Source organism: Ursus maritimus, unplaced genomic scaffold (genome assembly GCF_017311325.1).
Source record: "Ursus maritimus isolate PB19 unplaced genomic scaffold, ASM1731132v1 scaffold_33, whole genome shotgun sequence".
NCBI classification, from domain to species: Eukaryota; Metazoa; Chordata; class Mammalia; order Carnivora; family Ursidae; genus Ursus; species Ursus maritimus.
In genome coordinates, this window is record NW_024425897.1 from 19,793,946 (window position 1) to 19,814,266 (window position 20,321).

The window sequence follows — 20,321 nt, forward strand, 5'->3', positions numbered from 1 at the left end:
AATGTAATTCTGATTTGGGATCCAGGTTTGTCACCGAGAGACATACAGATACTGGAAAGCTAGAAGTCTCGGAAGGTCATTGTAGCAGTGGGCTGAATTGGAAGTATCAGCATGAACTCATGGTTTTTCAGATTTAGACAGAGAAATCTACATACACATTCCCCTGCTCTGTCCAATTTAGAAGCCCCAGGGGCAATGACACCCCAGCAATAAGGAGCACACCTTGTGCCCAGATCCACCAAAGTGAGTCGGGACTCCATGGAGAAAAAGCTAACTTCAGGGCTGAGCCACGGAACGTACAAGATGAGCCTGGGACATCTTGTGCTTGAAACCACAGAGCTACTCAGAGAAGGATGGAGCTATATCCAAAGGGCAGGAGCCTGCATGCAAAGGCTCCCAGTGGTTAAAACCAGGACACTTTGAGCATAATAATAGTGACTGAATTAAATAAAACCCATGAGGCTGAGCTAAGAACACTGGCACCTTGACCTTGGACTTCCCAGCTTTCTGAACCGTGAGTAATAAACGTGTGTTGGATAAGCCATGAGGTGCTTTGATATGGCAGCCCGAGTTGACTAATACACTGAATCGTATGGTAATTCTATGTTCAGTATTTTGAGGAACCGCCAAACCATTTTCCCAAGCAGTGGCACGATTTTACGTTCTCACCGCTGCACGAGGGTCCATTTTCTCCACATCCTCTCCAACACTTGTTATTATCTGTCTTTCTAAGCCATAGCCATCCTTCGGGGTGTGAAGTAATATCTCAGAGTGTTGATTCCCACTTCCCTAATGACAAACAATATGCTTCCAGGCCCTTTGTATGCCTATTCAGAGAAATGTCAATCAGATCCCTTGCCTGGTTTTTAATGCATTATTTTGCCTTTTTATTATTGAGTTGTAGCAGTTTTGTACGGATGCTAAATACAAGTCCCTTATCAGATAAAAGATTTGCAAAACTTTTCTCCGCAGGGGAGTTTGGAGCAGAGTAAGGCATGGTCTGATTTAGTATTTTGACAAGGTTCCTTTGTTTTGATTGGACAGGGAGGCGGTTTGAAAGGGTAGGTTGAAGGTAGGTGGTGGACAGTGAGCTTTGGGAGCATGGGGAGCCACAGATGGTGTTTGAGCTGGGGAGTGAAGACAGTGAGGAAGGCAGGGTTTGGGGGAGATTAGCCAAGAGGTAGAAAGTGGTTACAGTCCTGATGTGGGAAGCAGGCTGCTCTGAGACTTCCTGGCCTTGGAAGAACAGAAAGAAGGCCAGTGAAAGAGGAGAGAATGTGGCACGCGATCACAGGATGGTCCTTGATTTGCCCCAAAATGACTTTCTAAAGCTTCCAGGGTGCCCTTCCCCTACTCTGCCTACCCTTGGTGAGCTGGACCCAAGGGGGCACTCCAGCTCTCTTCCCATCCCTGGAAAGGAAGGAATCACTCCCTTGGCACTGTTACCTGTCATCACTATCATGTGTTAATCATAACCAGTGAACCCTTTCTGTTACCGAATCCTCACAGCTACCCGAGAAGCCCCCACTATTACTATTCCTATTTGGCAGATGGGGAAACCGAGACTCTAGTAGGTAAAATGACTTGCTTAGGTCATTTGAAATGTCAGAACAGGGATTTGAATTCAGCTCGGGGTGGGGGGTACTGTGGACGCTGCCCATTGTGCCCACCACCAGAGGGCGCACTCCACCAATTCCCACCCTTTCAGGTCTGATACCAACCATTTCCTGCCTCCCTCCAAATGGTATTGCAGGGGCCCTGGCTACAGACAGAAAGGGCCCTGTGTCTCCACTCCAACCCTCATTCGCTGGGCGGGGGTCCTTGGCTAAAGTGACATCACCATTCTGTGCCTCGGTTTGGCCATCTCTAAAAAAGAGCCGAGAATGGGACCTACCTCGTAGGGCTACCAGGGTTAAGTAAGAGCTGAAAGTTGGTGATGCTCGTCACTGTTACTCCTCAGCACTGGCGCCTTCTAAGTATACTGTACTTGTCTGACACTGCTCCACCGAGAATTCTGTGGGACGCTTCACACTGGCATTTGGTCCAAGTGCCCACTGTGGCCCGACCAACTGGAAGCAAGGGCAATAGCATTCTCATTAGCCACAGTGTTCGGTCATGGTTAGAGCATGGAGTTGGGGATTCAGACAGACTTGGGTTCAAATCCCAACTCTGTCATTTGCCGGCTGTGTGATCTTGGGAAAGCGACCTCACCTCTCTGAGCCCAGTGAAAAGGGGCTAATAATCATTTTTACCATATAGGCTTGTGCAGAGGTTTGTGCATCGTCCTGGGCACTACAGAAGCCTGGGAGTAATGGGACCCTCTCCCGTCCTGCCTCCTAATGCCACTTCCTTGTGCCCCCCAGAAGGGGCAGACCTCATGTCTCAGGATCCTAGCCTGTCCGCCACACCCTGGCCCCTATCCAGGTCCTCCCCTCATCACAGCCAGTTTCGACGTCCCCACCATCCAAGGCAGCTATCCATGCCAAGAAAGCAGGGCTCCCCAGCCAGAGAGGACACCAGTCAGGCTCCGCGATGCCCAGTCCGTGTTAGGCAGGTCCCCTGCTGTGACAGCATTGTCCCAGTGCAGGGCCTTTGAACCCCCCCATGCATCATGTGACACCCCCCCCATGGCCACCACCAGTCACCTTGGGTGTGCTGCGTGTGACCACGGAGCAATTCTGTGTTCCTGCAGACTCCACCCCTGATAACAACAGCCACCAGCTGAGCGCTTGGGAATCCCAAGCGTCTGATGTGCACGTAGGCCTTCAATCTTTGCAACAAGCCTAAGAGACCCAAGACCCCTGAGAGAACCAGCGTCCCAGAGGAGAGGCAACATCCCCCAGGGACTAACCCAAGTAAGTCCTGAGTCTGGCTGATCCAAGACGTACTTCTTATCCACGCCAAATCAGGGGTCCAAAAACGAGCAGGGCTCGCATGCACAGAGTCTCACCAAAACTGATTGCGCAATGCCCTTTTGTACTGGCAACAGTGGCGAGAGCCCCATGGAAAAATATTCAAAAGACGTGAGCCAGCAGTTCGTGAAAAGAAAATGCAAGTAGTGACTAGCCTCTGAAAATTTGCCAGCCTTGCCAACAGGGGAAAAAATACAAATTAAAGCAATGATGAGAAAGTAATCCCCCCCTCCCAGATTTTTTTCCCATTGGGTTAGCAAGAGTTAACAAAATTGTCAAAAATCAGTGCTGGTGAGCCTGCAGGGAATGGCTATTCGCTGATCGGACGTTGCTGGTGGAAGTGTGGACCGCTACAGCGTCTTAGGGAAATAGCTGCTGCTAGAGTCTCTTGACATTTAAAATACGCATGCCCGTCAATCTGCCTTCTGCTTTTGGGATTCTGTCTGATGGAAATAAAAGCAGCAGCACCAGAGGAAATGTCTGCAAGGCTGTTTATGGATGGGGGCAAAAACCCAGAAGCCCAGCAAGCGCCCACCCGTGCAGGAGTGTTTGTAAAGTTACGGTGCCTTTCTTTGTCCAACAGACTATTAAGCAGCTATTATAAAGAATGATTTTAGACTTAAGTGTCCTGGCATGAGGGACACCCATAAAATGTTATTAATTTTTTAAAATGCAAGTTACAAAATAGCATCAATATCGCTAATCTGTTTTTTATAAAAATTTAATGAAATCAAAGTTGGGATACCTATAGGCATATAGTTGCATGCACCTGCTCTTAACTGGTTGTCTGGAGCAGGGCAGGGGCAGGGTAGAGGGGTGGTGCATCCTTAGAAAGGGGTAGGAGGGCAGAATGAATTTCATCGTTTATTGAATGGGCTTTCAGACTTCAACAGCCATTCTTTCTGCCCTTCTGATAACAAAAGAAACAGATGGAATGATATCATGTGTAAAAACGCACACTGTGACTCTTTTCCCACCTCGCTCCTTGCTCTCGCCCAAGCAGTCCCGCTTCCTGGTTTACGACCATGAAAGGCATGGTTATATGTCAGCTTGGCTGGGCTATAGTCCTCGGTTGTTCCGTCAAGCTTTGAGCTAGTGGTAGCCGGGAAGGAATTTTGTAAATGTGATTAAAGTCCATAATCAGTTGATTTCAAGCAAATGAGGCTATCCTGATTCATCTGGGTGGCTCTGATCCGATCTTTCGAAAGGTTTTAAGAGCAGAGCTGACGCTTCCCCAAAGAAGAAATTCTACTCGTGATGGCTCATGCCCAAGACTTTTCCGCCAGCCTGCCCTCTGGATTTTGGACTCACCCAACCAGCCCCCAACAGTCTTGTAAATTCACTCCTTGCAATACATCACTGAGTCTCAATCTCCTCCTGGTTGTTCTTCTGGTTGAAGACTGGCTGACACCCTACCCTAGGAAAATTTTTTTCGCACATGTACCAGGAGACGTGCAAAAAGATGTCATTGGTAGCAGTACCCCTGGGAACAACCCACCTACAGCCATCAACAGAAAAACATCCCATAAACCCTGGCCCAGTCATGCAATGACGATGACACGGCACTGAAAACGTGTGAATTGAAGGCACATGGGACAAAAGGGTTGAAGGCCATGAACAGAATGGTATAGGAAAGAAATTGCAGAAGAATATAGAAAATACTGTTCGGGGCGCCTGGGTGGCAAAGCGGTTAAGCGTCTGCCTTCGGCTCAGGGCGTGATCCCGGCATTACGGGATCGAGCCCCACGTCAGGCTCCTCGGCTATGAGCCTGCTTCTTCCTCTCCCACTCCCCCTGCTTGTGTTCCCTCTCTCTCTGGCTGTCTCTCTCTGTCGAATTAAAAAAAAAAAAAAAGAAAATACTGTTCAATTTCCGTAGAGTTCAAAGACAGGCAGAGAATACTTAGGAATACTTATATAGTGATAAATACATACATGTGCATGTAATATATCTATAATATACATTATAACATATATATGTATACATAATATATAACAATATGTAACAATTTCCTATATTGTTATGTGTATCAAATAAAGTACATTAGAAATAAGACATATATGCATGATATGTATATTTCATATATATGTGAAACAAAAGAAAGTTTTATACATATGATGGGAGAATGATTTACACAGTCAAGTTGATGATAATTTCAGGGACTCCTAAGGTACTGATAAAGTTGTTTTTTAACCTGAATGGAGGGCATTTATGTGTTTATTTTATTATTTTAACTGTAAATAAATAACTATTTTGCCCTATTTTGCATATAAAATATAGTCCACAATAAAACATCTTAAAAGGGGCGCCTGGGTGGCTCAGTTGGTTAAGCACCTGACTCGATTTCGGCTCAGGTCCTGATGTCGGGGTCATGAGATCGAGCCCCGTGTCCAGCTCCGAGCTGAGCATGGAGCGTGCTTCAGATTTTCTCTCTCTCCTTCTGCTCCTCCCCCACTCAAGGTCTCTCTAAAAAAACATAAAAATAAATTTTCAACATTTTCAAAAAACAAAGCAAGCAAGCAGATAAATTATAAGCCTCCATCGGAAGAGGAAGCCAAGTGTATATGGAATATCTTGGAGGTGAACCAGATGTCCCCCAGGAACAGGAAGGCGTTCTGGAACATGATGGTCGGGAGGCACCAGGCAGAAAAGCACGGAGCTGGGGTGCACTGTTCTCTGGCCTCAGCCGTTCTTCTCTCAGTTCAGAGTTCTCAGTTCTGCACGTCGCATGTAATCTAAATCGCTTCCACGAGGCAGTGCTGGAGCTCAGGCGAGGACATTCTAGAACAGCAGATTTTCTCTCTCTGAAGGAGGAGGCGGCAATGGAAGAGGAGAAAGAAAAACAGAACGTGAAATGACCTCATGGCAACAGTTCCCAGGAGATCCCAGGAGATCCCAGAGACGTCCACCCTATCTGCTGTTGCCCGACCATTAAGGGGTTTCTCACTGTTGCACACTGTAGAGGTGGCTGTCTGGAACACTCGTGCACACAGCACGGCTCACGTCTTCTCTTCTTCACTTCAGAAACGCTCTGGAGCAAAGACGCATGTGTTTTTGTGGCTTTTAAGGTGGACAGCTATCAATTGCCAACTCACTTTCTAGAAGGATTATTCCAATGGAGACTCCCCCGGCAATGCCAATGAAAGCACTTCTGGTAATTGGCTGCCATGATAGGTAGTGAGTGCCACGTCCCTGGGGGGGTGTAAGTAGGTGTGATGTGACCATTTGCTCCCTCCTAGGGCTGCTAGGATCAAGAGGGAACTTGGACTGATTGCAGGTAAGACTTAGGCATCCTGAAGGAACTTTCCAAGTCTCTGGGCCTCTTTGGCTAAGACTGAAATTTCTGGTTCCCTGGTTCCTCTATGGCGTACCCCTTCAAGCCTTACCACTTCTGCTCACGTTCCCGAGGTACCTGCATTATTCCTGGAACTGCTGCCATGCCCTGGGCCTCCTGAACTGGGGTGTTGGGCAGAGCTGGCCTTACCTTTGAGTGATTCAGGATGCTCGGCTCAGGATGGTAAAGGGGACTCGCTTGAGGTCACACAGACTTAGGTGCAAGTCCCATCTCTGCCACTTCCCAGTGGGTGCCTTGGGGTTGAGTCCCTTTATGTCCTGAACTTCAATTTGCCTGCTCTGTGAAGTGGGGATCACTGTAGCCCTCACCCCATGGGGCTGTTAGATGGGACAAGCATGTGAACCCTCGCTGCAAATGTAAGCCTTCAATAAACAGTCCTTATTTATTTTTATTCATTTGGGGTTTGTTCATAAGGTGCTGAGGACGGGACCAGCCCGCATGTGCTGCTGCAGGCAGTTGTCCACCCAGTGGGATTTGAGGGTCCTTTTTCCTCCTGCCTCCAAAATATAACTCCCCTCTGTTGCTGTGCCCGCCAGCTAAATACACACCATCAGTCATCCATGGAGCAGGCGAGGGCAGCAGATCGTACTTTCCAGACCTAGTTACATTGAGAGCTCACGTATCACACACTCTTCCTATGACATGACTTTGACATATCTCCCCCTGAGAGGTGGGGTCTATTTCCTCTCCTTGAATCTGGATGGACCTGTGCCTATGGTGTGACACAGTGACACAGTGTCACTTCCACAACCAAGTCATAAAAGGCAAGGTGGCTGCTGCCTCGTCCCCTGGAACCCTTACACATAGCCTGAGCTGCCCCGGACCCTGGCTATGCCATCTGGGGAGTCCGGCTGCCTGTGGCCGCCATGCTCTGAGGAAGCCCAAAGACCAGCTCACGCAGAGAGACCCCATGCAGGTGCCCTGAGACCCCATGTAGAAAGAGGAATGTCCAGGCAGCTCCTGGCCGCCCCAGCCCAGCCACCGCTGGACCGTAAGCACATTAGAGACCCGCTCAAGGACCAGCCAGCTTAGCTCTTCCCGAATTCTTGATGGACAGAACCCCGATATATAGTAAAATGTGGTTGTTTTGAGGATGGCAAGCATAGATACCTGACACGAGCAGGAAATCCTTCATTCACAACCAACATTTCCATCTACTGTGTGTGTCAGACCGTGTGTCGGGTCCTTCTACCCGCGGCAATAATGATGACAGTGATAATAGTAATACCGGCAGCTTCCGTGTATCCAGCTGTTACAAGAACCGGACTGCGGGCTATGGGGTTTACAGGTATGATCTCAGTGCGTCCTGACTATAGTCCTGTGAGTGCCCTGCAGGTGCTGTTCTTTTTTTTTTTTTTTAAAGATTTTATTTATGAGCCTGATGTGGGGCTCAATCCCACAATGCCGGGATCACGCCCTGAGCCGAAGGCAGATGCTTAACGACTGTGCCACCCAGGCGCCCCCCTGCAGGTGCTGTTCTTAACCCCATTTCCCAGATGAGGACACTGAGGCTTAAAAAGATTGAATGACTTTTTTCCAAGGTCAAGTAGCCGGTAAGTGGCAAAGTTAGGATCTGAACCTGGATTGGGTGACTTCTGAGGTCCTCCTATGACGACTCTGTGATGTCAAAATGACCTTTCCCAGACTGGGAAATTGGCCCTCACCCAGAACACTGTCCACCAGAGCAAGAACCATGGGGGGGGGGAGTTGTGTCCCAGGCCCTGTTTGTCTCCCCTCTCTGTCCCCCATGATTCTTTTCCTACCTTGGAAAAGCCAAACCCTTGGCTCTTTCCTGGGATGTCCCAACACACATTCATGTCCTCCCCCGCCCCCCCAACTGCCCTGGGACACAAGGAGATAGTGATCCGCTCGCCCAGCTGACCTAGGATGGTGACATTGAGTTCCGATGCTGGCGGGGCCACCGAGTACCAGTCAGGGCCCCTCAGGGAAGGACTTTGGCTCCAAACTCAGCAATTTTGGAGCTACTTCCCAAAGCCGCGGGTGGCCTGGGGAGCAGCTGCTCCCAGAGCGGGCTCAGTCATTGCCCCACACAGACACGAGCTGTGGGCGCCCTGTGTTGGCTGCTGGTACGTGCATGCAGGTGAGCTTGGCCTTGGCCCTGCTCTGATGGGCTCCCCGCTGATGGGGGATCGGGCACGTCAGTCCCTATATTGCAGGATTCATGGAATAATGGCTGCAACCACGCTTCCATGGAGGGAGTATTTACTCAGCCACCAGGCATGGGGCCCAGGGCTTTACGCACAGTGTTGAATTTCATCTTGCAAGAACCACATGTGGTAGGTACTATTATCATCCCCATTTTTCAGGGAAGGAAAGTGAGGCTCAAAGAGTGTTTGCACAGAAACTACACGCTCTGAGATTCCGAATATAACATGCTCTGGCCACAGTGTCATGCGACCCGGAGTGGGGAACCAGAGGTATGCTCTCTTTGAAGGTAAGGACCCGGGAGGGTGGGGGCGATGGAGGTTGGCAGGGGAGGGCGGAGGACGGGCGTTTGAGCTGGGCCAGGCGCATGAGTAAGAGGTTTGTTGGGTGGAAAAGGAAGTGTGGCATCCTGGGCAGAGAGCTCAGAAGGAGCAGAGGTGCGGCCGGCCGTGTGTGAGTAGTAGCAGGGTGCTCGGGGAATGCGGAACCCTTCCCGGGCCAGGGCGGGAGGGGCTGGCGGCGGGGATACCAGATGAAGTCAGAAAGGGGCGCGAGGGCTGGACGCTGAGGGGCCCCGAACTCCCGCTGGGAGTGGGGCCGCCGCCTGCAGGTGATGGGGAAGCGGGGCGGCCGGAGAGCTGGGCGGAGGCGTCGCAGGGGCATTTGCAGGAGCCGGGGCGGGTTGAGCCCGGGAGGAGACGTCAGCCCCAGTTTTCCAGCCCGCTGCCCTGTCACCCAGCACGCGGAAAGACGGCGGGGACCCGAACCTCCCCAGAGGCTGGGAATCGGGGAGAGGGTACGAGTGCAACACCGACGCCGCGGTCTTGATCTATTTGCCATATTCTTCTTTTAAAAGCGATGCTACGAGTGGGAGTGCTGACCCTAATCAGGAGGTCTCGCGAACAGAGGCATTTCAGGCAGGACGCCCGATTATTTGTGGGTGAGGCAGGGCCTTTTCAAGCGCCCCTATCACCGCCGATTCCCAGAGGCATCTGGGAATAAAACCCCTAGTTTCATCCTCTAACTGCCCCCTCTCCGGCCTCCTGCTGTCTTTAGCCGTCAGGTTTTCTCTCAGCTTCTGCTTTAGCGGCACAAGCCGAACCGGCAAGAACCGCCGGACTGCAAGAAAGGAGGCAGTCCAGGGACCTCGCGGGAGCCTGTGCCTTTAAGGGAGGGGGCGGGCCCAGCCCGGGGGCGTGTTACTGGGCGGGGCCATTGAGGGCTGGGCCGGAGCGGGACCGGCCGGGGCAGAGCCTGGAAGTACCCTGGACTCTGCCACCGGCTGGGCCCGGGGATCGGCGGCGACGGGTGGGGGCAAGGTCGGCCAGCGCCGGCTGGCGGCGGGGGACCGGGAAGGCCGCAAGGCCCGGCGGGGTCGAGGTTCGGAGTTGGCGGGTCCGAGGCCCGGCGCGAGGTAAGGGGAACCTCCTCGTCCGCCAGGGCGCCGCCTGAGGGCCGGGCACCCGGACTTCAACTTCTCAACATCCGTCCAGGATTGGGAAACAGCACGTTGACGTTCCCGGGGTCTCCTACCTAGAAAGTGCAGCCGCAGATGGGGTTGCAGCCCCAACTTCCTGTACTCGCCGCTTCCTAGCAGGACTGCAGATCTTCTGAACGTAGGGCTCCGGACAGGCGCACAGAAGGCGCTCAATAAATGGTCCCTTGGGAATGAGTGCCAGAAATCGGCAGCAGAGAGGAAGGAGGCAGACCGGAGATGCAGGCATTTATTGAGCTCTTATTGTATGCCCCGATGGGCCAGCATTTGTCTCCATTTTGCAGATGCGGAATCAGAAGCTCAGAGAGGTGAAGTGACCTCCCCGAGGCCACGCAGCTCCTAAGTGGCTGTGACTGAATTGGAAACCTGGAGTGTCTGGTTCCAAATCGGTGCCACGTTCCCGGAAACAACAGGAGAGGGGAAAGTTAACAGGTGAGAAAAGAGAGCTGGGACAGGCCTTTTCTGCCTCTCCTTTTCCTTCTCTTCCTCTGGAGCCTCCTCCCCACTCCTGCCCTGTCAGGGCGTTGAGAAATAGCTGCGCAAAGAATTACCGAAAAATAACGTGTTCTGGAGACGTTGTTTCCGTTGGTGGCAAAACCAAAACACGTTCATCTACAACCTGTAGCAGAGCCGAAAGAAGGCAATTGGTGCGCCAAGGACTTGGGCTTTCTCCCAGTTTGATTTCTTTGGAAGGATTGAAGCTGGTTTCGTCCTGGTGTTGAGGTGAAAGGCAGGTGCTAGAATCCAGCTCAGCTCTGCTGCTAACATGCTGTGTGGTTTTGAGCAATTCACTTCCCTCTGGGCCTTGATTTCCCCATCCGAGGAGCTGCTGTTGGCTTTGTGACCTCCTTGCCTTGTGGCTTTGGGCAGGTTAGGGAACTCCTCTGAGCCCAGCTCCCTCCTCTGCAAGACAGGTGGGGGGGGGCAATGACATCATCTCCACGGTTGTCCCAAGGACTGGATGAGAGAGGTGAGGCGCAGTGGCTGAGTGAGGACGCAGACATGGCTCTGTGCCCGGGTTTGCTCGTCTGTAAAATGGAAATAATAAGAATACCTTCTCTTGGCCAGTTGCGGGAATTAAATGAGGTCATCTGTGATAAGTGCTTAGCTCATTGGAAGACACAGAACAGCATTGCTTAGTCGTCTCAAATTGGTGGCCCAAAGGCCACGTCCACCCTCAGAAGTATGTTTTTGTTGTTCTGAGCCAAGTCCCCACCACTGCCCACTTCCTGTATTGATTTCCCCCAGCTGGGTCCCCCGAGCTGAGATCTCCTCCGGAGTCCCAGGATTCCTCCTTCCAGCCCCGATATTCCAGTCTCAGGCTAGGGGGTGGGTGTGGTGGGAGAGGCCTGCGTCTCCATGGAGACACTATGGGGGTACTTAGGAAGAAGGGCATAGCTGATCTGCATGCTGACTGAGTGGGGGCCCTGGGGCCCTCCAAAGAGCCTCCATCCAGAATGAGTTTCTACACTTGGCTTTCCTTTGGTGGGGTGAGTGGGGAGGGCAGTTCCTCAACGAAAAAGTTTTCAGTCCCTTCCTGCTGGGGCCTAGGCTCTTTGGTGACGCTGTCCTTCCTTCTCACCTCACTCTCTGCAGGCCCCTGGAGTGCCTGGCTGTTTGGAAGTGAAACACTGCGGAAGGGAAAGCGGAGAGTGAGGGCCAGGCTCCGCGGGGTCTGATGGCCGGCAGACAGCTGTATCTGCACCGGGTGCTGAGTTTGCTGTGTGTGGGGCTGCTGATGGTGGCGACAGTGTCTGGGGCCAGGGGCCCATTTACAGGGGCCCACATTGGCCCCCAGTTTTCAGCCTCAGGTGTGAACCAGACCCCCATGGAAGATGTGAACATCCAGGTAGGAAGCTGGCATCAGGTGTGGGTGCATTCAACCAATCAACAAATATTTACTGAGCATCTACTATGTGCCAGGCACTGAGCTGAACCCTGGGGTATACCAGGGAACAATACAGACAAAAATTCCTGCCCTCATGGAGCCAACAGTCTTCTGGGAGGACAGACAATGGAGCAAACATGTACATTTCAGGTGGTAAGATGTGAAGTGTTTTGCAAATGACCTCTTCGGGTGGGAGCTGTGAGTGGGAGGGTGTATTTCCAAATATTTCAGAGTGGGTGGTCACAGGTGGCTTCTGTGAGGAGATGACCTCTGAGCCAAGCCCTGAATGGAAAAAGTAAGTCACTTATACAGGCATCTGGGAAAATCTGGAAAAAGAACTTTCCAGGCAGAGAACAGCAAGTGCAAAGGCCCTGAGGCAACAACAAGCTTAGTATGTCCCCGGAGCAGTGAGGAGGCCAGAATGGCTGGAACAGGGTGAGTGAGGGAGAGGATATTAAGAGATGAAGATGGAGAGGTAGTGGTGGCCAGATTACAAAAGGCCTTAGGGGCTGAGGCTAGGAGATGATATTTGTTTACAATAGTTGGGAGCTCGTGGAGAGTTTTAAGCAGAGGGATGTCAAAGTCTGATTTATGTCTTTAGAGGAGCTCTCTGGCTTCTCTGGGGAGAATGGATTGAGAGGAGTGAGGGTGGCAGCAGGGAGACCCGTGGGGGGCTTTGCAGCTATTCTAGGTGAGTGGTGGTGGTTGTGGGGAATAGGAAAGGAATGGAAGGATTTGAGATAAATGTTGGGGGCACAATGAGTGGGACGTACTGATGGATTAGAGGAAAGGGCATAGTGGTGGAAGAAAGGAGATTTCTGGGGAGATAATGGTGCTGTTGACTTAGATGTTCGGAGGGAGGAGAAATGGGGACCCTTGGGTGAGAAGCAGGAAGTCTTCTTCCCATAGGCCATTGAGACAGGCTGCAGGGACTTGAATCATGCCATCTTGATGTCTGTAAGCAGAGGAGAGGTCATGGTGGATCCCAAATTAAAGACTGAAGGCAGGGGACTGCTCATGATGACCCCCCGGAGTCCCCTTCACCTGCAGAGGGCTGGGGTTCCCGCCCTCCCCTGTTCCCAGGGGAACGGAAGAACACATCACTCCCTCTTGCACTGAAGGGCTGAGAGTTTTTTGTGCCCACGCCAACTTAGCGTGGCTGCAGAGTTCGTTCATGCTCACCTTCTGAGGCTGACCGGATAATTACACCCATTTTACAGAAGGGCAAGTGGTTTATGGTTACTGCGGTTATAAAATTCACTGCTACCTCTCCAAGGAGGGGCATGCTCCCCGGGGGTAGGAAAACTGCAGTAATCTGTGGCTTGTGCCAGATAATCTCTGAGTTCCTGAGCACTCAGGCCAGCCCTGTGTCAGGCTCAACAAATTCTCCCCTAAACCCCTCGAGATGGATATAAACATCTCTGTGCTGAAGTGTAGGGAGGGGAAACTGGCCAGAGCCAGAAGAGAGCCAACTATTTTCCCAGGTGTCCTTAAGTGACTTGGGGAAGAGGATGAGAAGGGAATGGGGAGGAGGTGAAAAGTCCCCCACCCCAGACTCAGAGCAGGGCCACTATAACTGTACCACCCCACGGCAGAGAGCTGGGGACAGGTGCTGGTGGGCCTTGGGGCAGGGCATGACCCCCTTGGGATGGGGGCTAATTCGGGGGCTGGAGGCTGACTTGGGGGACCTGATGTGCTGGCTCACTCTGCTGTTGGGGAGACAAGCTGGGGTGGGAGCGTCTCCCTGCATCCTCCCTGGCTGACCCTGAGGACGGGGAGGAGGGAAGGAGGGCAGGCAGGAAGAGGAGGCTACCCCTGCCCAGTTGGGCTGTTTCCCCAGGAAGTTCAACTAGTAATTTTCAGGCAGAGCTGAGTCTGAAACCAGCTAGCAATGGTGGGGTGTGTGCCCTTGGGCACGTCACTTCGCCTGTCTGTGCCTCAGTTTTCTGATCTGTAAAGTGGAAAGAATCGTACCAACCTCCTGGGGCTGTCATGAAGACTGAGTGAGATGGTGCCCAGCACAGTGTGTGGCAAAACAGTTATGAGGACCTACTGTGTGCCCGGCACTGTGCAAGACTTTGGTGGGAGAGGTAGACACGAAACAAGTCTATGATCCTACAAATAACTGGGGATTTCAAAACACGTAAGTGCTTAGAAGGAGAGGACCTGGAGTGATGAGAATTTATAACTGGGGGATCCACCCTACGCTGGAAGCAGTTAGGGAAGGCTTCCTGGAGGAAGCATCTGGGGGAACTAAGGATTGGAGGATGAATGTGGATTCACGGGGACAAAGAAGGAGTGGGGTACCAGGCCGAAGGGACGCCAGGTGCCATAAGTACAACAGGCTCAGTGTTGCATCGGCAGAGAGCCACTGAGCAGGGTTTGGACGATGGCCAGAGGGCTCAGAATCCAGAAATCTCACCCCCTGCGTGGTGTTGGTGGAAGTTCACAGAGGGCTGAAGGATCTTGGAGCCGCAATCTGACAAAGCGGTTTCTTTTGAAATTAGGGTGAAATATACATAACCTAAAATTCACCAACATAACCTACAGTTCTCCCTCGGCGAACCATTTCTCAGCGCACCGATCAGTGGCGTTAGCACGTTCACGCTGTTGTACGGCCGTCACCGCCATCCGCATCCAGAACTTTCCCATCTGGCAAAACCGAGACTCCATCCCCAGTAAATAAGAACTCCCCACTTCCTCCTCCCCCAGCCCCTGCTTTCTGTCTCTATGGATTTGACCAGCCCAGACACCTCCTGTACATGGAGTGAGTGGGTGCTTGTCTGTTGCTTTGTGCAGTGAGCGTGGCATTCCCTGTTGTGGTTCCCCAGAAGGTTCACCCGTGTTGTAGCGTGTGTCGGAGCTCCCTTCCTCTGAAGGCTGAAGGATGGTCCGCTGGATGGAGATGCCAACTCTGGCTCATCCTTTCATCCATCAGGGACCCTGGATTTGGTTCTAACCCTTCTGCTGATTGCGAACAGTGCCGCCGGGAACGCGGGTGTGCGTGTCTTCTCTCCGAGACCTGGCTTTCCGTTCTGTTTTTGGTATAAACCCAGAAGCGGATCTACTCGCTCATAGGGTCATTCGATGTTTTTGCCACTTTTACTGAGATAGAATTGACATCTAGCACTGCGCTAAGTGTAAGGTGTACAGCCAGCATAACGACTTAACCTACATCTATTATGAAATGATGACAATAAGCCTAGGTCACAGCTCTCTTCTCAGATTTAAACAAGAAAGGAAAAATGGTTTTTTTCCCTCATGATGAGAACTCTTCTGATTTATTGTTCTGACGGCTTTCCTACTCACCAGACAGCAGCACTCACTGGTCACCGTGCGGTGTGTTCCATCGCTGGTGACTAACTCTCTTTTTGAATTTTCGGGGAACTGCCTTGCTGTGCTCCGTGGCTCTTGCACATGGCCACCAACGGTGCACGAGGGCTCCGTTTCCTCCCCAGCCCAGCCCGATACTTGCTAGCTTCTGGCTTTGTTTGCTTTGTATAGTAACTATCCTAATGGGAGTGAGGTGGTATTTACAGAGCTTTTCACAGAAAGTTTGAGAAGGGGAGGGACCTTTCAGGTGGGGGACAATGCCTGAGCAAATGCGTGACAGGACAAAGGACCAATGCCCATTATATAGAGAGCTCCTACAGGTCAATGAGAAGAAGCAAACATTCCAGCTGAAAAAACTGGCAGCTCAAAGGAGGAATGCAAATGACCATGAGAAGGGCGCTGAGAAGTACTCAGGGACTTGTAGGGACTTGTCGTTAAACAGCAAGAAGACTCCTACCACATCAGCCTGGACAAGACTTGGTGGCAGGTCCAGGTGTGGGATCCCATTTGCCGTTGGCTGGTGCCAGCGTGTCTCAGCAAGCCTTGGGGGAGTGTATTTTGGCAAAACCCATCAGATGTTGAAGATATTTGTCCCTCTGCAAGAGGTGCTGTCGGGGCCCTGCCCATGTCCTTCAGACACTACGTTTTGGTGGGCTTCTGTTGACTTCTAGTTGCCAGCATCTTTTTCCAGAACCTTCTATAAACATGGTGGGCAGGACGTGCTAGGGATCTACCACCTACCCACCACGCCCAGCGTCCTCGCCCGATGACTGATGAGAGTTGGTGTATAAATACCGCAGCTCCCTTGCCCCTGGAATTACTAGCCCAATGTGGACAGTTCCAACCCGGCCTTGCTGGTTTCTTTCCCTTCCTTCTCCCACTGCCCCACTGTGGTGATTATATTCCATACACTTCCCGTACTTACTCACTCATAAATCCTTGCCTCCGGGTTGCTTCTGGAGGAACCCAGACTGCGATGCACTCTGACTCAGCACTTTCACTTCTAGAATTCTCTCTCTCCAAATATTCTCATATGTACTCAGAGAGTCACGTGCAAGGATGTTCATTGCTGGTTATACTGAAAAATCAGATATACCCATATGCCCGCCAGTGGGGAAATATTACCCACTGCCCCCGCCCCGTATCATTCAGGGCATGAAATACTCCACTCATGTTAGAAAGACTCGACAGGGAGCCCACGAGGAGTGTGATGGGCAGGGTTCTAGACCGTCAAACCAACCCTAGAAGCTCAATTCCAGCCCTGTCTACCCCTGAGTGGACCCCAGGACACGGCTTTAGTCTCCTTATCTGTATATGGGGCATAACAATAGTGACTTCCTTGCAAGACTGTGGGACAGATGACCTGAGATACATTTTAAGCTCCCAGCCCTGTGCCTGGCACATGGAAACAGCGTACTTTCGCTTCGTCACCTTCATCATTACGTGTCCCAGTATGTTAATACGTGGCATACATGGGAAGTGGTAAGAGCAAATTGTGGGGACAGGAGATTTAGGGTGGATCCATTTCCGTAAAACACAACCAGCCGTATGATAGGATGTGTGTACAAGGTCATGCTGGGGACTCCGGAAACTGATCGTGGTGGGAACTTCAGGGAGAGGTGGGTTTATGGAGGGCAGGGCAGAGAAACAAATTCATGACTTGTGTAAACATATCTATTTAAAAAAGTTAAAGTGTGCAGTGGGCACTTGGAGGGTGTGGGGGGCTTAGGGGTCGGGCTGAAGGAGGGGTCTTCAGCTACTTAGATGGTCCTGGTCCAGCGGCCCTCGGGGTGTCGACCCCTGATGTCCTCCTCCCTCCCTCCCTGCAGTGTCGTGACGTGTGTGGCCTGAACGTCTCTGCCCGTTGCGACTTCATCCGGACGACCCCCGACTGCCGCAGCAAAGGGGGTTATCTGAACTACCTCGAAGGCATCTTCTGCCACTTCCCCCCTAACCTCCTCCCTCTGGCCATCACCCTCTACGTGAGGCCCTGCCCCAGGCTGGGGTGTGGGGATTGGGGGGGCCGGGGGGCAGAGTGAGCGGGGCTGGTGGCCCAGGCTGGACTTGACGCTCCCCCCCACCCCCGTACCTCTCTCCCAGGCTTTCTGGTTGCTTTACCTGTTTCTGATTCTGGGAGTCACTGCGGCAAAGTTGTGAGTGTGGCTTTGGGCTCCCATCCAGCTTATAGATGGGGAGGGAGTCCCCGGGAGGTTGACATTGGGGTGACCCCGTGTTTAGGGGGAGGATGGCCGTGAAGGCACACCCTGTTTGCTGTTTCTCCGTAGTTTCTGCCCGAACTTGTCAGCCATTTCCACCATGTTCAAGCTCTCCCACAACGTGGCAGTATCCTTTCGTCCCGGGCCTGCACCCTGGAGGGTGGGAGGGCAGTGAGGGGGGAGGCTGGGAGACTGGGGGGTGGCTCGCGGCCCAGGACAGGTCTGGCCAGGCCGGGGCCCCTGCTCTGTGTCCCCTTGACGTGCTCCCCCCATGGCGTCACCTTCCTGGCGTTTGGGAATGGCGCACCCGATATCTTCAGCGCCCTGGTGGCTTTCTCGGATCCGCGCACAGCTGGCCTGGCCTTTGGAGCGCTGTTTGGTAAGAGCGGCCCCGGGGCAGCAGGGGTGGGCGGGGGGGGGGCAGGGGGGGGCAGGGCGGGCTGAGCTCACGTTTTCTCCTCCAGGTGCGGGCGTGCTGGTCACCACTGTGGTGGCCGGTGGCATCGCCATCCTGCGCCCCTTCACGGCCGCCTCCAGGCCGTTTCTCAGAGACATTGTTTTCTACATGGTGGCCGTGTTCCTGACCTTCACCGCACTCTACCTCGGCAGGGTCACGCTGGCATGGGCTCTGGGTGAGCCGCTGCAGGGCTGGGCGGGTGGGAGATGCTGGGGCACACGAGCAGGTACCAGCAGGACACAGTTCCGAGTGAGGGAAACCCTACTCAAGCTGGCTTGAGCCAGAAAAGGGAATCTGTGGTTCCAATAACCACGGGGGGCGGCGGGGAGCCTGGGGTGATGTTCTGGATTTTCGCGGGGTCCCGTTTTAACAAGCACTGTAGCCAGGCTGCTGACTGGGGCCGTCAGCGTCCCTGCAGCATACACACTCCTCGAGTGGTCCAAGTGACATGGACAGAGGCACAGTTCACAGAGGGTTCTGGAAACCCACAAGGGATGCTGAGATGCAGAGACATCTAGGGATCAGCAGCCGTAGGAGCCCCTGAGAGGCAAGGGGATGGGGCTGGACGTCAGCGAGGACTGAAGGCCTAGACCTGGTGCCATCCAGCACAGGCGACAGTCACAGAGGGTCACAGGTCCTGCCAGAGACAGGACACCACAGCAGCGAGGCGGCCTGGAAAGGCACCACAGACTCTCTCTTGCTGCCTTCTGATTTGTCATCAGGCCCCTTTTCGCCACACCCAGTGCCGCCAGAGCTCAGGGGCTGCGGTCTGCGGGGCTCGGCTTCCCAGGGCACAGAGCAGGACACCAACCCTTAGCACTTGGATCAGGTCCTGGAGGCCACTGTCTGTGCCAGGTGTTACCTCTTTGATTGCCCAGTTATGGAGGGCAGGAAGGAAAAGCAGGGTGGTGGGGTGGGGCTGTAGGAAATGGCCATTTCCCTCCTGGTCCTGGGCTAGGCTAACACAGACCGCCACCGGCAGGCACCAGCAGCAGAACGGGCAGTACTTGCTCTCTGGGGCTGTGGCCAGGATGCCACTTGGTGACGGCCTGCACCCTTGTCTGCAGGTTACCTGGGCTTGTACGTGTTCTATGTGGTCACTGTGGTTCTCGGCACCTGGATCTACCGATGGCAGCGCAGGAGATCCCTGGTCTACTCCATGCCGGGTACTCCAGGTAAGCGTCTGAACTGAGTTCCCAAGAAAGGCCAGTGGGGGCCGGCACCCTCTGCGCCTTTTGTGACTACCTTACGGCTCCGGAGGCCACCATCATTGTCCGTCTCCTCTTGGTACTTTTCCTACTTGTCCTGCCAGGATCCCACCTGCATGCTTTGGCTGTGCTGGTGAGGACTTATCGTCTGCTTGTCCGGTTTCACTAGCTCTTCCTCCTCCATGCTGTCTCCAGGGCAACATCTGTCTCACAGCTGTCACTGCTTATATCCAGTAACGCTCCCCACTGCCCTCGGCTTCGAACCCAAATGCTTCCGCATACACCGATATGTGCGCACACAAACACACGTAGCACACACATGTACAAATCCACACGTACACAAATACATGCACGCACATACCTGCACAACACACGGTCGTACAAATATACACATACACAAATACATACACATACATAGAGCACAGGTACGCAACACGCATACGTACATATACACATACCTGTGAACACCCAGGTGCTGGTGACTCCCCCTACAGGAAGTCTGCCATGATTTTTCCTCTCCTCCCCCTGTCAACTGAGCCATCACCCCTGTGCTGTCTTCTAGACCCATCATAGCCCATCAGGCTAGAGGAAAAGGGGGCATGAGGCCTGGAGAGGGGCCCAAGGTCACACAGAGGCAGGACTAGAGCTAGCAACGAGGAAGACCATTTTCCTTTTAGGCCCCTCTTTGCTGGGCTGAGGCTGTAGCATTCCTGAGGACTTCCAAAAAAAGTTTCAGACTGGAAAAGAAAAATATGGTGGGTTCCAAATTCTGAAAAGTACAAAATCGAAGTCAGCAAATGTTCGAGTTAACGTCTTCAAATGCCTTTATTAAATTTGGCTTTATACCTACATCATTACATCTGAGGATGTGTTTTGAGTTAGACTTTCTTACTTGGTAAGAATCCTGAGTGTGCATAGGGATTGCTGGGAAATCCAAGGTCCAGAGGGCCTAGACACGTGTACCCTGAAAACAGCCCTGTCCCGCAGGTGTCCTACCGGGGAACCGTGTGACGGTGCTGGGCGGGGGGTGTCTGGGCTTCCTAGCTGGCTCGTGTGAAACACCCCTCTCTCCTACAGAAATTCTCTCGGATTCTGAAGAGGAGCCCGTGTCTTCCAACAGCTATGACTACAGTGAGTGCGGACTCTGTGCCCGGCGGGGGTGGGGTCCCAGGGCAGGGCTGGGGGTAAAGAGGTGGGGAGATGGGGCCATCGATGCCCTCTCACTGCACAACAGCTGAGCCAGACCCTGGGCTTTTCCTTCTTCCTGAGGGTTGGGAGGACCAGGGGGCCGG

At 52.8% G+C, this 20,321-nt stretch overlaps 1 protein-coding gene across 4 annotated transcripts in view; it reads left to right on the forward strand.

Moving 5' to 3' along the window:
• Positions 1-10,224: 10,224 nt before the first annotated feature.
• The window catches only part of SLC8B1 (solute carrier family 8 member B1), a 35,167-nt gene continuing 25,070 nt past the window's right edge, over positions 10,225-20,321 (forward strand). For all 4 annotated transcript variants that reach the window (XR_005831731.1, XR_005831730.1, XR_005831732.1 and 1 more), the window contains exons 1-9: positions 10,225-10,359; positions 11,524-11,776; positions 16,978-17,130; positions 17,249-17,301; positions 17,434-17,491; positions 17,638-17,743; positions 17,829-17,996; positions 18,889-18,996; positions 20,107-20,160. Coding sequence is in view for 1 of the 4 variants with exons in the window: in XM_040619901.1 (XP_040475835.1) it covers positions 11,606-11,776; positions 16,978-17,130; positions 17,249-17,301; positions 17,434-17,491; positions 17,638-17,743; positions 17,829-17,996; positions 18,889-18,996; positions 20,107-20,160 (871 nt within the window). In the remaining 3 variants the exon portion in view is untranslated. The remainder of the gene's footprint in view (positions 10,360-11,523; positions 11,777-16,977; positions 17,131-17,248; positions 17,302-17,433; positions 17,492-17,637; positions 17,744-17,828; positions 17,997-18,888; positions 18,997-20,106; positions 20,161-20,321) is intronic.